The sequence below is a fragment of the Sesamum indicum genome, linkage group LG8, assembly GCF_026168435.1.
Source record: "Sesamum indicum cultivar Baizhima isolate 11 linkage group LG8, ASM2616843v1, whole genome shotgun sequence".
Classification (NCBI taxonomy): Eukaryota; Viridiplantae; Streptophyta; class Magnoliopsida; order Lamiales; family Pedaliaceae; genus Sesamum; species Sesamum indicum.
The window spans coordinates 27,504,215-27,521,650 of NC_142664.1; the positions used below are offsets into that span (position 1 = coordinate 27,504,215).

General features: G+C 36.6%; 3 protein-coding genes across 7 annotated transcripts; all 3 read right to left on the reverse strand.

The window, feature by feature from the left end:
* Positions 1–611: 611 nt before the first annotated feature.
* Positions 612–2,949, reverse strand: LOC105169068 (mitogen-activated protein kinase kinase kinase 20). The gene is made up of 2 exons (XM_011089338.3): positions 2,202–2,949; positions 612–2,104 (listed from the first exon to the last, which is right to left on the reverse strand). The coding sequence occupies exon 2, from the start codon at positions 1,950–1,952 to the stop codon at positions 861–863; it is 1,092 nt and encodes a 363-aa protein (XP_011087640.1). The 5' UTR covers positions 1,953–2,104; positions 2,202–2,949; the 3' UTR covers positions 612–860.
* A 134-nt stretch (positions 2,950–3,083) lies between these two features.
* On the reverse strand, positions 3,084–12,224 carry LOC105169069 (uncharacterized). Of its 5 annotated transcripts, XM_011089339.3 has the most exons (21): positions 12,075–12,162; positions 11,764–11,831; positions 11,321–11,388; positions 10,577–10,687; positions 10,250–10,306; positions 10,101–10,171; positions 9,366–9,465; positions 8,220–8,290; positions 7,917–8,017; positions 7,721–7,824; positions 7,545–7,598; positions 7,320–7,375; positions 7,105–7,143; positions 6,848–6,992; positions 5,940–6,121; positions 5,786–5,853; positions 5,517–5,589; positions 5,381–5,442; positions 4,360–5,287; positions 3,681–3,971; positions 3,084–3,540 (listed from the first exon to the last, which is right to left on the reverse strand). In XM_011089339.3, the coding sequence occupies exons 2-21, from the start codon at positions 11,789–11,791 to the stop codon at positions 3,264–3,266; spliced, it is 2,886 nt and encodes a 961-aa protein (XP_011087641.1). In that variant the 5' UTR covers positions 11,792–11,831; positions 12,075–12,162; the 3' UTR covers positions 3,084–3,263. The 5 variants fall into 5 exon arrangements, with proteins under 5 accessions (XP_011087641.1, XP_011087643.1, XP_088739567.1 ...); XM_011089341.3 differs by lacking the exon at positions 11,764–11,831 and having other exon boundaries at positions 12,075–12,224; XM_088883441.1 differs by lacking the exon at positions 10,101–10,171 and having other exon boundaries at positions 9,366–9,467; positions 10,249–10,306; positions 12,075–12,160.
* A 2,099-nt stretch (positions 12,225–14,323) lies between these two features.
* LOC105169071 (cytochrome c-like) lies at positions 14,324–16,793 on the reverse strand. Its single transcript, XM_011089344.3, has 3 exons — positions 16,560–16,793; positions 15,605–15,738; positions 14,324–14,689 (listed from the first exon to the last, which is right to left on the reverse strand). Exons 1-3 carry the CDS (start codon positions 16,669–16,671, stop codon positions 14,597–14,599), a joined length of 339 nt encoding a protein of 112 aa, XP_011087646.1. The 5' UTR covers positions 16,672–16,793; the 3' UTR covers positions 14,324–14,596.
* Positions 16,794–17,436: the final 643 nt, after the last annotated feature.

Consider the following 17,436-nt stretch of genomic DNA (forward strand, 5'->3'; position numbering starts at 1 on the left):
TTTACCTGATATGAAAAAAAATTTATTGAAACGAAGAGCAATAACAGGACAGGAGAGAGTGCATTGTCCCTCTTTTTTTTTCCTTTCAATATATCTTGTTAGCAAGAGTGGTCTTGGATTGATTTACTTTACTAGAGGGGATATAAAGAGTGAAAATGAGTGGAGGATTGATGAATTCTGATAAATGCTATGATCTGCTAACCAATTCTTGAATTGATTGCCAGCGACCACTACAAAATGTTGTAGTTTTGAACCCTGACGTTGGTGTGTTTAACCATTTTGATTTCCTCCCACGTTTGTGTGCAAATGCAACTCCTAATTCAAATCAAACTTAGTTGCATATTCTATTATTGTAGATAAGCAACATTTGATTTTAAAACTAATAGATAAATTACAACAACTTATAGTGTGATTGGAATAAGAATTCCCCGGAACACCCTATTCGTTTTGAGTAGATTGATTAACAATTTATGGAACTATTATAAACAATTAGAATAAGCAAATAAACATATGAAAGTGTTATTATCATCTAACATTGAATAAATACGACACAGAGAGTTGACAACTGATGTAAATGGCATAGGAAAGTATTAATTACATTAAGATTATGTGAACGTATTAAATAATATGTCACTGCCGTTTCTCTTAAAACAAGAACATATTTAAAAAGTGTTATTTTTACATTGCTTTACACAATCACTTAAAAGAGAATTGAAAGTAAAGAATAAGCAAGGACCCGTCTCCAAAGTTCTAAGGAGTAGCATAAAGGAGAAACCAATGCTACGGAAGAATCTATCCTAACCACTGTCTGTCTAATCATCCTATACAAATTACAATCTGTCCCTATTCCGTTGCCAAATCTATCTACTCCTTACAGTAATCCAATTATCAGATGACTCCAACTGGTTCTCTGATGCATGTTTTGGCAGTAGAAAGTTCTGCTCCATGAAACAGCATTTCACTGAGAAGGGAACCCTGCTCACAAGCTCATCCGGACTGCATGAATCATCATCATATTCTGAATCATAACGTGCAACATCAAGAACACTTGTTGGTGAAAATGCAACTTCCTTTCTTGAGCATTGGGTGTACGTTAGTTTCCCTGTAACAAAAGGGTGGCCAGCTAGTTTTTCGCTTGTCCACCTCTTTTCAGGGTCCCTTTCCAGGCATTTTTGCAGAAAATCCAACCCCTCATCTGAGAAATGTCTTGGAAACTCAGGCAGCTCATGCCCTTTTGCAATCTTGAGCAATGCAGCCATTGGGTTCTTGCTCGTTGCATCGAGTCCCCAAGGTGGCCTGCCAGTGGCCATTTCAATAACCGTGCAGCCTAAGGACCAGATATCTGCAGCAAAGTTCAACGCCTCGTTTCTCAGTACCTCAGGAGCCATCCAAAGAGGAGTCCCTCCGATCCCATTGTAACGTTGTGATGATGTTTTATGACTACTCACCTTGTTATCATTCAGCCTCCTGGCACATCCAAAATCAGCCAGTTTCACGGCTCCTGATGCGCCTAAGAGCACATTTTTGCACTTGACATCGGAGTGGACAATTCCATTTTTGTGTAGATACCTCAAACCTTCCAAGATTTCTCTGGTGTACAAACGGATCAGTTTCTCGTTTAGTGCTCCTCCAAAGTTCTGTGCGACATCTGATAAGCTGCCTCCAGCCATGTACTCCATGAAAAGGTTGTGCTTTATCTCACCGTTTTCCGCGAAAGAGACGTCTTTTCCTATGCATTTGACGATGTATGGAGAATCCAGGTTCTCAAGAATACTGGCCTCATTCTTGAGTGACGTTATCCCTGCATCTGATATTGCAGATTTTATAACGAAAAGTGCTCCGGTGGAGCTATCGATGGCCAGATGAACAGTGCCAAATGATCCTGATCCTATTACTTTGCCCTTCAACCATTCAGTGGGCTGGCGGGACAAGCACCGCCACTTTCCAGCCATATCCTCCTCTTCGTCTTCCGTTTATTCCAAACGATTTGCATATATACAGAATCCTTTGATCAGTTCCAGAATGTGTGGCAAAACCAAACTCGCCACACGAAATTTGCAATCCTTCGAAATGCATTCAGATCTCTGGATTTCTTCAAATCAAACTGATCAATTGAACAATGCAACAAGAACAGCAATCATCAGACAAAAAATAACAGAACCGCCTTAAACTTGAAAAGAAAAGGGAATAGAAACTCTCACCTCTTCAAATAAGATTTAAGAGAGGGAAAATACAGAACACAAATCCAACCATGAAATGACTCTCATTGCAATCATCTGGAAGAAAGCTGTAAGTGGAAAGAGCGGCTTCCATGTCAGTGAAAACCGCCCTCGTCAACAAAGCTTCCTATGTGTACCCGCAGAGGATAAAATCTAGTATTGTTTTTCAAGTGAAATGGAAAGATATAATAGAGAGAAACTATTGAAGGATGAGAAAAAAATGTCTTAAAATGGTGGTTGGTGATCCAAGAATGTTGGAATTCTTGCACTGGGATAGGATGGGAACCATGGAAAATAAATGAGTGGTTAACTGCCAGTACACAAGATGATAATCAGTTAAAAAAGTGTATACAGTTATTATTAACACGTGTTTTAAAGTGATATTCTGTTAATAATAATGTAATATGTAATATTAACTGGCTCTAGCTTATGCTTTCTCAACCAGACGATTTTTGTTACACTGTGATTCTCTGCTAACTTTTAGCTAAAATTCCCAAAACAGAATGACAGACAGTTGTGCTAAGCAATTCAGAAATAAGCATCAAAAGCTGCAAACTTTTTAGTTTAGCATTGGATTTAGACTTAGGGAAAGAGTGCGTTATTGTTTTCCCCCTTGCTGTTAAGTTGGATTTCTTTGGTGGGATTTGCCCAAGAAAATAGCTACACAAGCAATGAGGAGAAAAGATATATGAAATTAGTCAGCAACAGTTCTCGATTTACTCATTTTTCTTGTCAGAAGATTGAGCAGGATTTTGTGTATATTTGCCTTATTTATAATTGCTATTCTTGGTAGGTAGATCAATCATATCCTTACCTTATTTGTAATTCTCTCTAGTCCTAACACTATATGATTGGGACTAGCTCTTCAATGAAAATCAATCCTTTCTCTTCTTCCTATTTAACACTTTTGTTTCATTATAAATACATGCAGAGCTTCTACATCTGTTTATTACACAATTGTAAAATAAAGGATGAAAAGAATAAATGAGATTTCAACTCATAATACTGACATTCTGGGATCGAGAAAAGTTTGGCCTTCTGCTTTCATCCCAACATCCTTTTACAAGTGTAATCAAATATGACCTGGAAAAGGCTTCTGGAATCAGCTTCATCTGACAGCTTTAGCAGATGAGCCACTCTTTTAAAACCAGTATGTTGCCTGATCACAGATTCTTCCTTGATCTCTGCCTTCATTTCCTGTCTTGGGATCTTATGTTGTGTAAGTGCCCATTGCATTGCCCAGATTGCTAAAGGACGCATGTACCCAAGAGATCTATAACGCCCTTCAAAGTCCCAACCTTCGGGGGTCTGGAAAGCATATCTGTCAAAGCAGCAGTAATACTCCAGTAAACAAGAGGGACTATTAAGACAAACCAACGTAAGCAGTGCACAAGTTGATATATACATGTTAAATGTTCCAACACTGCACATAAACGAAAAGGGAATGACGACTCAACTCACCCGGAACCTTGCTCAGACCAAGCTACTTCATACACACCAACTGCAGTTTTAAATGCAGTTTCAACCATATTTTCATGAATCATGCCTGCAGCAACAGCATATGTAACTCCACTCCATATTTCTCTTGACTGTAGGGTACACATATCAGGTTCTCCATTTGGCAGCATCCCATTTGCTGCTCCAACCCTCCCATTTTTTACCTTCAAGACGTTGAAATTGTAAATCTTCTCAAGCGCTTTTCGTGCCTTTTCTTCATCAACAATGGGAAAAAGACCGCAAGCTCGAGCATACCTTCAAAATATTTTCAATTCAACATGTGAATGTCAAAAGAAGAAAGATGTTCCTTCTACATTCCGTCATTACATGTTTATAGCAATTAAGCAATATAAAAAAGTATGCGATGGAATTACAAGACATGTGCATAAGTAGCATGAACAATCTATATCTGATGGATAATGAATTTAAACAAAGTCCAAATCACACTGAATACTTTAATTATGTTCCAGTAGATGTCTAGGTATGTGCTATTAGATGTCTAGCCTCCCCTGTGTGTGTTCGAATGTGTACTTAATTTGTCTTATCTGGTAAAGCAAAATAGGCAAAATAAATAAATGAATTCTACTCCTAAAAGTGAATATTTAATCATAAAATCTCGAAACCTACTTCTTTTGCAACATACCAATTTCCAGCCAATTGATCAGCCTGAATGGAAGAGCTTGTTTTACTCCCACTGTTGTCATAGTTAAAATACGAACCATTCCATAACTTTTCATACACTTTCTTTGCTTTTTGAAACCTAAACCAGAAGTAATCCTCAGAACCCTTGTCCCCAACCACATGAGCAAGTGCTGAAGCAGCCTGCAAAGCTGCTACCCATAAGCCGCCGCAGTATGCACTCACACCAGATACAGACCATGTATCATATGTCTGGTCGGGAAACCCTTCATTTTCTATCATTCCATCTCCATCCTTGTCAAATTGTTCCATGTAAGCCATGGCTACATAGACCGATGGCCAAACAGCTTCAGCAAACTCTTTATTGCCAGTGGCAACGACATCTCTGTAAACTTGGAGCACAAACTTTGGATTCAAATCTTTCCACCTATCCGTATTATGAAGGTTATAGAAATTTACTTCAAACCATGGATCTCTCATTCCAATGTCATGAGGAACAGCACCAAGAACCTTTCTCTGGACCCATGTTCCATCCTGTAAAAGTGTCATCTTACTAGGATCATGCATCATCACTGCAGCAGCAAAATCTCTCTGTATGCTGAGTTCAAGTTTGGGGAACAGCATAGCCAATGCAAACGATGCATAAAAATGGACATCATATGTATTACACATATGATATTCAATGCCTTCAAAGTAAAGGAACTGTCCCACATTTTCCTCTCTTTTGTGAAGCAAATTTGTCCCCAATGCAGAAGTCATTGATACAGGGCTATGAATCTCCTGAAGTAAGGAGGTCATCCTTCCAAGTATGTTGATTGCTGTGTCATTTTGCTCAGATGTATCTTCTCCACTTCTAAAATCTGAATTGGATCTATCAATGGAGTACCTTCGTTGCTGAATAGTCCGTAAACTATGTACTGGTGGAGATCCATCTGGAAAGTTAAAATTATTAAAAGAAAAAAAAAAATCAGATCAGCTTAATTATAGCTAGCACCTGTAAAACACAAATCCCATTTGTCAATTACCTGTCCAAATTGTTCCGCCTGAGTTAAGATAGTAAAGCTCGTTGAAGAGAGTTGGAGGGTACCTGCAGTAGACCATCAAAAAAATGCTTAACCCGGCTTCAAAGCTTACAGCCAGCGCACATAATTAAACACTTACCATTCAGGAAGCCTCTTGTCATCAAGAATAGGCCTTTGCCATACATCAATTTCTGACTCCCATTTGTGATGCTCTTCGTTTTGGTAATAAAAGAACAAACAACAAAAAAAAAGGGCATTAGAAATGAAGTTCTTTGACCATGAATACTCTCAAAGAATTTCACATGAATAGATTGCCTTGGAACAAGTAGAAATAAATAATAAATGTCTTTATCGATATAAAATAGAGTATTTGCTGCCTACAGAACAAAATAACTTTTGCGAGATTACCAATAATAGCATCCCGTGCAATATCCGATGCCACGTTACTATGTGTACCATAGAATTTAGTGTAACGCCTGATGAGAAAGTTAACTTACTAAGTCGGCGTGGAACAGGATATATTAATAAGTTACACAAAGTAAACAATCAATTGGTTACTGGCCTGTGATAAGTTCTTCCACCATGAAAGTTTATTTCGGGGCAAGCCCATGCCAATGAAAATGTAACAGTTTGTACTGTTCCTGCTGGAATTGCCAGTGAAGCTGCAACGGCCGCCCCAATAAGTGAACCAGGTTCAGAAGGCATTGACATTTCTTCAGAATTTAGGTGGTCGAATGATCCACGCTAATTAGAATAGAACAGGGTAAGTCTATCAAGAATGATAGTTAACTAAAAACAGCGAAATGGCAGAGAAAATAAACAAGAAAATGTATAAGGTAATTTCTCACATGAATATTCTACAGACTATATTATAGAGTATTCTACAGACTATATTATAGAGCAAGTAGCATCATTCTTTTACATCCAAAATCCCTAAGAGATAATATTTCGGTAGCAGTGATTCCATTCCTAGCAATAAATGAGTTGTAAGTTAAACCTCTATACTTAACTGTTTTTTCAGGAGATGGTTATACAACGTAGACTTCAGTTTTTAAAAAAAATACTGTTCATCAATGCGATAAACTAGTCAATGAAGTAGTAAATAAATGACAATTTCAAATTATTTTTGTAACAAAATGGAATAGAGTTCCCAAATTTGGTAAAACAGTGCAGCTGCATTTCTAAGTTTCTAATAAGTGGTCTATAAATTTATCTTTAGAGTTCTGATAAACTCTTGATAAGCCTGAAATTAGCTCATAGTTTAAAATCTGAACAAAACATACAAGATTGTTTGTCAAATAACTTGCACTAGATTTGTTTTCTTTTACTTTGTAACATGCAAACTGAATTCAGACCAACTACAGAAGATTTGTTGGTCTTGTGAAGCATGATGAACCAATAAATATACAACATAAGTCGCTCAAAAGTAGGAAATTCTGGCTCAAGTCAACTGATAATGTTTAGTACTACCTCTTTAATTTCATTCCACATGTCTCTTGCTGAGATACCATTCGAGTTTCCAGATATCACAAAAGAGGGGCACTCAGATACATGAATTGTGTCGGTCCCTTCTGCTGCAATTGCAAAAGTTACTGAGGGCAGTCCCTTTGCAGTCCTACATCAATTTTTACAAAGAATCAGAGAACCTTGGGGAAACTATATATACATATACCTGGAATCCTTACAATTCTAAATGTTTGGCAACACCAACAAGAGCAGGCACTTACATGTGGTGCAAGAGAACTCCACTGATGTTATCCTCTGTCCTGGAAAAACAAAGCCAGTCAGATCAGGTGGATCCATAAGTCCTAGAAAGTATGCCATGAATAGGTAAATTTTCAAAACTGGAAAAGTTTCTGCTCAAAATGTCATGAAAAAGCTAAGAAAAATTTTCAGAAAAAACATTATTACAACACAAGGAAGTAGGTTATGCATCTTTTACCTAAATTTTGAATTGAAATGGTGGCCAGAGAGTCCTGAATCGCCACCAACAGAATTCTAGGAACAGTAGAACAAGAATATCAGAAATTTCATAAGGGAATGCATGCAGTGCAGTGCGTCAATTTCGGGAAATTAACTCAAAATTACTGGATATAGCATAGTATAGTGACTAAATCGTTAACTATTCAAAACTTGAAGCGAAAACAACCCAAGAAAGGGAACTTACTGCCCAACTAAAAAGCAAGGTGACATCCGCTTCTGTCTTTCCCAAATTAGACAACTGATACAACATAGCAAACTTCTTCATATCAAGGCTAGATAGCCCACTTTATTTATGTCTGTGGTTGTAGGTGTATGTGATGGAAGGGGGAGGAGGAATGAAGTTCAGAAAAGGTTTCATACCGTAAAAGTAAACACTGCCACAGGGAAGCTGCTCTCCTTATAGTTGTGGGGGATAAAGGGTGAAAGTTGTCGACATGCTACTTTTAGAGCTGGATCAGGTTCACCTTCATTGAATCCAAAAGGTGATTCTATGAAATGACAATTCATGAAGTGGGGCTCAAAACTAACAGAATTTAATAGAAGATTACAAGATTACCATCATATACAGTCCAAGACCTTGGGAACAATGCATGGTACGTGGAATTTTGCCCACCCAAATTCCAGTCCCAAGATTCTATTCCAGAAGCTGACTTGTCACTGTTTATCCACATTATTAAAGGCCTTGAATACTGATTCACAAAAAGCAACTTTGCAGAGAGTATTAAATTTTCTTTCTTTCCTTTCTTGTCTCAGTGAAATTTCATTATTTCAGTAATCGGGAGAAGTATTTTCCCAAACAGCAAAACATCTAAAAATAAGATGTAAGATGCTACAGAAACAGAATATGCTATGTGCTTACTGCAAAATGTCTGGGCTCTTTGGGCATAGTACACTAGAAAACTTTTCACCATTAGGCCGTGAAACAAATATCTGAAAAAGCAGAAACATGCTAGGGTAAATCATCAGTGACAAACAAACATAGGACACAGTAGCAATAAAAAAAACTACCTTTTGACATATACTTAAGTACTCACAATTTAGGTTCACTAGTTCTCTCAGGTTAGATTATTATGCACAATACTAAAAGAAGATGCTGTCAGATACTGTGGACTAGCAGTTTGCTTTTATAGAAGTGAACCATGTAGCCTTGGCATGAACTTTTTCATTATGCAATGAATTACCAATATATCTTTGTTTAACATAATCTTCTTTTATATTTTCAATATTATTATTCAGTAAGTACTTAATTATATTTTTTTCCTTCACACCAGTAGGTGCGCCTTCTCAACTATTACTTGATTACTTCAACTCTGGATTATGGCTAGCACACAACCTCCTGATAGTGAAGAAGACATCGGTTGTCAATCTCTTCTTGTGTTCTCATTTTGAGATTACACATGACATTGACATTCATTCTCACAAGATTCTTATGTGAAATGGATACCAAATTATGTCTAGTCGCCCTCATGGGAACTTGCCCAATTTACGCCTCTATAAAATCATCTGTTAAGAGGACTTATCAGCATAACTTTCACACCGCATAAAATAATTGCAGACAGATGGAACTCCAACAATGTATATCCCACTACTCAATGGAGTAGCTACTGCTTTCTGCCTATTCGAGCGTTGGACAAATTGAGGCATGGGGTAAATATCAGTTGCATGTGTTGTTAGTGTAAGAATTAATATCAAGAACCTCAAGAGAGAGTTTATTTCCTGTGATCCTCAATAAAAATGCAAGGAAAGAAATGTATTTCAGGTTTTGAGATTGGTAATTGTAGCTAATTTCTGTGTTTCATGGACTGAAAAAGACAATGTTATGAGGACTTTGCACAGAGGAAATGTGAAGTGTAATAACAGAATCCATCAAGAACATGAGGAATTGCAGAAATATCAGTCAATCAAAGAATAGATAATGTATGAGGTAAGACATGTAATGGTCCTCAATAGCTTTTATTTTACATCCACATACAAACCTTCAGAATCAGATAAAAATTAAACTTACAGAAAATTGGTTTGCCAAGACTGGCTTATCTTCACAGACCCTAGGAAATAGTTGCCAACGCATAAATTCACCTCTGCAGCTTCTTCCAATGCTTCCAGCACTGAAGATCATGTTAGCTCACAGATAACTAGAGTTATGTGGTTAACCAGGTATACATTTTAGAAATCATGTGATTAACCTGTATTTTTCCCTTTTTCCAGAGTAATGCAGCCTACTTTTAATATGCAGTAACGCAGATGATTACAATGATCCTTCTGTTAATAACAAATGTTGTCACAGAAGAGAAAAGCAGCACCATGAGATGTGGACTCAGATTGTTTGTTCTACAATTTACATAAATAGTTCGAAGTATGAAAATAGTTTGGAGGAATCTTAAGGATCTAGGACTATCCCCAACCCACACCCAACTGCAAATTCCTTTAACCCAGTTTAACGCATGGCAGATGGATGCTTTAGAATTCTAATTTAAAAGAACAGAGACAGAAGACTGTCTGAGATAGAGAAAAGCAGGCACATAGTCTTCAATATGCCTAAAGCAGACTTGCCATACAACATTGTTACCCTATCTGCTTAGTAATATAACAGAGAATTATTTTTTCATATGACTTCAGGATACATGTATAATCGGCATGTAAGTAACTAACATTTTCTTAACAGTTGCACTCATTGAGTGGGTCCTTCAGTAATGTGCTACATGTTGAATAAAAAGAAAAGAGCAAGTGGCAATAGATATACCCGATACCGCCTACAGGAACCCCATGGCAAGATGATGTATGGCGCTTTGTAAAAGGATCAAGAAATACCTCCTGCAACAGTAAACATCACAGTTTTTACAACTGGTATTAGTCAAGTCAACTTTCAGTTAAGTAATGAGGGAAACTTACACCGTGGTCGGACTTTTCCTGTCGAAGGTGCCGCCACAGCCTATAACCTATAGGGGCCTACATAAACCAAAAGGAGATATTACCGGAAACAGACACAGATGACCACAAATCATATATAAGAGAGAGATTTGACTCTGAGGTCTTAGCCAGCAAAGGTTGTAATCTGTGGCATATACACCCACAATTATCATACATCCTTGCAAGGTTGTAGAAAATGAAAATCAAAGCTTTATTCCATCTCTTTTCCTTTTTGCCTCAAAAGACTAACCTCATATGGAAAAAGTGTTTGCAGGAACAATTAATTATGAAACAAATCTAAAAGAGTACCATGCCGATTATCTCTTTTAAAGATAGACTGAATTCAGAAAGGGAATTCTCCTCAGTACTCAGTTTTCTTTTCCAAGTCAGGGATGGAGGTGTCCCCGGATCAACTTTGACCTGTAAAAGATCAGAAGGAATGGACAATAAAATTGGATGGTAGAAAACAATCAATTCAAAGAGGCACATAACAGGTTATGACAACCACCATGAAATCTGAGCTGCCAAAACCTCAAAGAAGTGGTGAGGCAGCAAATGCAAGCACATTCAGACATAAAAGAGTGACTCATGGTGGCCTTGACAGATCTTCTAGATAATGGTGTGCAATGATCAAGTTCTTGTAGAAAAATATTTTGAGTTCTAAGTAGGATAGTGGTCTCTAATACTGACATCAAACTAAGAGGTGTTCTGATTAATGAAATAGTAAAATTCAAATATGGATCCTGGTTGAGTGGATGAAAAGTGAAAAAAGCAAGCTCATAAGATTCCAAATAGTGAAATACTGATTGTGCATACCATCCGGAATGGAATAAATAAATAGTTGATGAACTCAACTGATTAACATACTTAAGAGAGTGAATGCTGCTGTTATTTCTTAAATCCCAGAACGATATTACTACAAAGAAATTTATTTATAAATTTTGCTAGAAAGCAAGGTAGAAAATTGTCGTGGCACACATAGAGGGAGGACACAAACTCATAATAGCCCATACTTTCAGAAGGTGGAAATCAATAAATGCAGCTATGGCTTACCTTTTCATCATGATCATGCAAAGCAGATTCCCCTTCTCCTCCATAAAAACCATTCTCAGACATATTTCCTGCATGTAACGCATGAGCAAACCATCGTCGTTCAGATGAACCACTAATCATGATAAAGTACCATAATATATACAATTACACATGTATTATTTTTTAACTTCTGATAAATCTTAAGCCTTTAGTTAAACCCACAAGCCACAACAGCTTCATATTATCCTCTATCTCATTTTCAAACTCATCACAAGGCTGAATCAACATCAACTGACACATACGTCCAATTTGAAAATGACTCTAACTAAAATAATTAGCTCAGTTTCAAAGCAAATTTGAACATATGACAGCCTCCAAGCTACACACTACCAGCAGCATTTGATCACAAAATGAAATACCAGTAAAAGGGAAAAAAAGAACGGAAGTAAAATACGTTCTCTCACCCGGCTTCATTGAGCAAGCCAAATTCATAACATACTACTCACAGGCAAGAACACTAGCATCTCACCAACTTCACAGCCAAAAAGGAGGGCCCATGAAAGCAAAACGAACCAACAAAGCAAGACATAAAAACAGCAAAAACAAATCAAATCAAGATCCATTATAGAATCAGACCAGCGATATCTGATGACAGCCCACGCGATGAGTAGGCAGTGTAAGAAAAAGCGCGCAGCTAATCAAGATTCTTGATGATCAATGAGATGAATAGAAACAGGATGAGCAGAAAAACTGATATAACTGCTGAAGAACTAACCGGAGGACGTGCAGTTGCAGATGCTATTTCGCAGGGAATGGAATCTCAAGATTGGTGAGAGGAGAACTGATGATTGGAAAATGAGTTGTTTCTTTTTATTGGAGTTCAAAGGATGAGGAATCAATTGTAAAGTCAACTTTTTTGCTTTGTATGGAAAAGGAGGTAAAAGGTTAACGCCAAATATTTGCACTCTAGTCCTCAACTTTTCAACTTTTTTATCTATCTTTACCTCTGTAATTTTAGTGTCCGACTCCGCAATCTAGTTCAAATTGTGTTTCTCTAAAATTTAGTATAATTACACATAGATTTTATATATTTAAAAAATTATATTTAGTACTCTCAACATTTATTTCTATCTAACAGATAAATCCCTCCCTTAGTCAAAATTTATTAAATTTATTGATTTTAGCAAAATAAAATTAAATATAAATTGATATTTATCTTCGATTAATTTATTACTAATCGAACAATTTTTTCTGTCCAAATTATCCTTATAAGTGCTAAAATATATCTCGACACACACATTAGTATGCGAAGATATGTAACAGTAATTTGGTCGGAAAAAAATTTTGTTTAACCTACAATAAATGACTAATAAGTCAATAAGAATAAATATAAATTCACTCAATTATTTTGCTAATATTAACAAATTCAATAAATTTTAACTAATTGATCCATTTATTAGATAAAAATAAACGTTAAGGGTACTAAATATAATTTTTGAAACTTAAAAAAAATTACATACAATCATATAACATCTCATGAAAAGACAATGTATTATCCCTTTATAATAGTTTTCTTTTACTAGCTAGAAAACAATTTAGAAAAAACACACACGCAAGTAGAGAAATACTACCCATTTATTATTTACTCACTCTCCATCGCTCATTCAATAATGAAGAGAACATCCAACCATTAAATCCAACATTGACACACCAACGACTTAGGATCGGATTTCTGCCCAAGATATTTAATAAAGTTAAACGTAGGCTATGATCTATATGTGGATCCTATCAAAATTAGATATTAATTTTCTCCGATAGTAAATCAGTCATGGAAATTATAATGGACACGCATAGTGCATCTATAATTCTTGCTAAATGGATATCGCAGACACAATTCTTCATAACAAGTATGGGTACCATTTTTATTTTGTTATTTTGTCTAAATTAATGTGGTAAAAAGTTACTTTCATAGTAATTAAAAAAGGAGGGGGGGGGGAGGGGATTTATAATTCTGACCTACTAAATAACGAAAATCTGCAAATCCATTGAAAAAGTGGGGGTGATAACTGGTTCAAAGAAAGTAAATAACAATCATAAATAGGACACTATGAGTCATCGTATATGGACAAAGGCTTTAAGTATGCATCATATCATTGTCGAAATTCCCAATACGACCAATGCGCGTCAGGGTCGACCCCCCAAGACAATTGCCGACCTCTTAACATTTTTTAGGATACAAGATTAGACCAAAGATGAGAAAATGTATTAAATAAAAACTAATCATCCTTCCAGACGACTCACATTATAATATCGTCTTGTGGATCGGGGGCATCCAAGGCCGGACTTGATGTTCAGTGGTGTCCTGATGAACACCAGCCATGAGTCACGGCACATCTAATATGCCACCACAAGTATAATCGGAGATAATTATTACACTGAGGTTGATTTTAAAATTTTGATTTGGTCCAATTTGATGAGATTTGTCGTGGTCCAATACTTTATAACAAGTCATTGATGTTTGGTTGTGAGTGTGCAGAACAGAGGAGAAACTTATGTGTAGCTTTCCTCAAAGAAGTGCTGCCTAACGATAGCTTTGACCCTCCACCAAAACAAGGAGATCAGCCAGAAAATCTCAGCCCAATTTTTAGGTACCAAGTGTAGTTGAGATGCAATAAAAATGCATTTGGAACAAAGTACAACAATAATACCCACTTACCAACATGAAAAAAGACCATCTCAAAACTCTACCACTTTAACAAACTACAACTATTGATGCCACCCAATCTCAATCCAGAAACCTATAATAGAGGAAACATTATATAGGAGGAGGCCATTTGCCCCATACAATTCTGCTAATCACGACTTACTGGTAATCCGACTCCTAAGCATCTTGCTGAACCACACATGGAACGCAACTCATCTATAATCACAAGATTATCAACTTACAGTATCTAAAATATGCACCACAAGTAAATAACCACCCAAAATCTTGCCTTAGACAACCGAAAATGGAACGCTTACAAATTAAGCACCCCTCACTAATAGCAATTTATTGATTTCTAGTGACAAATACTCAATTGTGTTGTGTAACAATAATCAGAGTCATCAAAGGCAACAAAATTCCCCACTACTTGCGTGGGTCAATAAGACAAAAAAAAAAAAGTAGGACAGAAATATGATTCTCTTATTCATTGGGGTACCACTGAACTATTTTCACTAGGAAAAGAAATTCCCAAATGGGGGCAATAACAAATGTATCTTGCAGCTGTCAGAAAATGCTTATATCGTCTCTTCTCTTTATGCAGTAGCCTCCTTCAGATATGCAATTAGATCTGCACGCTCTTGAGGTTTCTTCAGCCCAGGGAAGACCATCTTGGTTCCAGGTATGTACTGCACCGCCACATCATACCCATCAGAAGAATCACAGCAATTCTTTCCATTCCAATAATTAGATTATCAAATCATATAGAAACAGGCACTCCAGTAAGTAAATTCGAAGAGGCATATAACGGAATCAAACACCAAACAAAACTATTTACGTGAGTCCATATATATATATGGCAAAATCGCAGTATTAGTTTCAGTAGATAGGGGTTTAGCACTTTTTGGAAAATACAAAGGGGTATAATGGAACTTGGCCATTTAATGGTAAGGTCGATAGCCTTTGACAAACGGCACGTGACCCAACCACACCGTTTCCTTTAACACTTAATGGCAGAGGACAAACGTGTCAAAATTTGAGAATTTCGGGACTATAAGTGTCGATTCGTAAAGATTGGGACTAGTGAGAATGACCATATCTAGTGGGACCAAAGATGCGACTTTGCCTATACATATGTAAGCAATGCCCGCAAGGCAAGAAAAACCAGTTTCAAGCTAACATAGAGCTGACTCCGCACACAGTTTAACGCTTAACAGTTTATCTGATAAGTAACCAATCAAAAAACCACCACAAGGATAGAGGAGACGCAACAGACAATCCTACTTTAGGAAAGCCATGACTCTGTGCACTTGAGATTAATTAACTTGTGATACTAACATGGATCAAGCTTAGAATAATAAAATATAATCATTTTCAAATACAAGAAAAACTACTGCCCGAACTTTGAAAACTCAAGTCCGTAAAAGGATAATATCCATAATAATATAAATAAGTTATAGAAAATATTTTAAAAACATGCTAATAAGGTCTGCATCCATGTCCATAGTGGTGTTTCCATTGTGAATAAGATAAAAGACTAGAGAAAATTCACAAAATAAATGACCTCTAGTTAATAATCAATGCTCAGGCACAAGTTCACCTACCTTCTTCGGATTAAGCAAGTAATCATAAAGTGTATTCTCTCCCCAGATCACAGCCATGTTCTTGTTGGCAGCTGAATAGGAATAACCAGGGGTAGTACCAGATTGTCTCCCGAAAAGGCCATTCAAGTTGGGACCTGAAAAATCGGAAGAAGTCAAAATACATCCTCAAAGCATAAAACAGAACAGATGGAAGATAGAAGAAAACAAAAACGGGAAAGGATAAAGTGATGAGCTAAATTTCCTTTCTACAAATCACAAGCCCAAAAGTAATAAAAGCATACACAGACATAGATCATACCGATGGCAGCAAGCAGCATGGGAATTAATTGAACAACTGTTTCCAATGACCAGTTAGATTTCAATTAAGGAAATATTGGATAGAAAGTTAGTTGGACACTGGGCTCAACAAGTCCATATATCCTCATCGACTGCTAGATAGCGGGAGATTTCAAAACCGAATGAGCTGAATACAAAAACTGAATCCTAACCAACAGAAAAAATGCCAATGAAACTAATTATGAGTTTCCCAAGCAATTAGATAATATGAATCAGAAAAAAGGACATCAATGAATAGGACCAGGCACAAATTCTTTTTCCTTAGCAAGTTACGACGATTTTAAATATTAAACTATAAGATCAGAGACATAGCAAATACGATATACCAACAATCCTTGCTAAACTAAAATGAGGAGCCTGAATCACAGGAAGTGAAAGCCCCCCGCCATCACCAACTGCTACCGAATCGAAATCGAAAAAAACATAAAGAGAAACAGGAGATCGGTGCCAATAACTTATCATGTAAATAAAACGAATATCATCATCATCATCAGATCGGGCACATGTACATCAACGAGCAAATAAAAACAAAAACAACCAAGCAACTCAACCACAGAATTAATAAGTGTCTGTGTGTGTGTGTGTTCATTTGTTTCCATGTTTTAGAGTTGAGAAAAACCTTGCTTGTGGCCGGCGCCTTTATCGACGGTGTGGCACTGTGCACACTTGGTCTTGAAGATCTTCTCACCGGATTTAACATCGCCGGGCGGGGCTTCACTGAATGACGCCATGAATTTGATCTTTCTACAATGACGAGAATTTGGGGAGTAGGGGTCGGGGTAGGGTTTTGAAGGAATCTGGGCGTATGAAATGAGGGAAGGTAAGAAAGGCGAGAAAGAAAGAAGTTTCTAGTGGTTTGTGAAAGAGGGGTTTGTGTTCATGCACGTGGACGCCCCACCAGTCAAAGGTTTGAACCGTCTCTTCAACATGTCCAATTACGAATGTGCCCCTATGACTGGTCAATGGACTCCCCTGCCTTCTCGCTTCAGAATAGGGCCCCCCTTGGTAATTTGAACATTCCAGAAAGAACCCTTTCTCTCTCTCCCTCTGTCTGAACTCTTTTCCCCCAACAGAACACAAACTATATATATGTGGCTGTGATTACTTGAAATTTTGTAATTAAATTAATATAAAATTATTTTTAATTAAAAATACAATAAGATAATCAATGTGATATATAAATTGTATTAAGTCGAAACAAAAGAATAATATTACAATAATATGATTTATCTGTTATTAAAGTAGTAAAATATATTTGAGATATAATTGAAATAAATATTCCACAAGTAATGGAAAATTATTTGACAAAATAAGATGAGAGGAAAATATTTCACAAGCAAGCACATTGTGTGTATTTTTACTCAAAGAATGTGTACACATGACTCATAAGCGCATGCGAGGTGTGTTGTTTTATGGAATTTTATATATTTTTAAGTTGGTATTTTCTCAAACAACGTAAAAATATTTATAATTATACTAAATTTTAAAAAAATTAA

What these genes read in the sequence shown, in the direction of transcription:
- LOC105169068 (XM_011089338.3), bottom strand. Translation starts at nt 1,952, where the DNA reads ATGGCTGGAAAGTGGCGGTGCTTGTCCCGCCAGCCCACTGAATGGTTG.
- LOC105169069 (XM_011089339.3), bottom strand. Translation starts at nt 11,791, where the DNA reads ATGAATTTGGCTTGCTCAATGAAGCCGG. An exon ending in TAAAAGAGATAATCGGCATG is followed by an intron (nt 10,307 to 10,576) that starts GTACTCTTTTAG and finishes TGGTTTATGTAG; the next exon opens with GCCCCTATAGGTTATAGGCT. An exon ending in TGTGGAATGAAATTAAAGAG is followed by an intron (nt 6,122 to 6,847) that starts GTAGTACTAAAC and finishes TATTCTAATTAG; the next exon opens with CGTGGATCATTCGACCACCT.
- LOC105169071 (XM_011089344.3), bottom strand. Translation starts at nt 16,671, where the DNA reads ATGGCGTCATTCAGTGAAGCCCCGCCCGGCGATGTTAAATCCGGTGAG. An exon ending in AGGCGCCGGCCACAAGCAAG is followed by an intron (nt 15,739 to 16,559) that starts GTTTTTCTCAAC and finishes CCGATTTTTCAG; the next exon opens with GTCCCAACTTGAATGGCCTT. An exon ending in ACTTGCTTAATCCGAAGAAG is followed by an intron (nt 14,690 to 15,604) that starts GTAGGTGAACTT and finishes GTGGCGGTGCAG; the next exon opens with TACATACCTGGAACCAAGAT.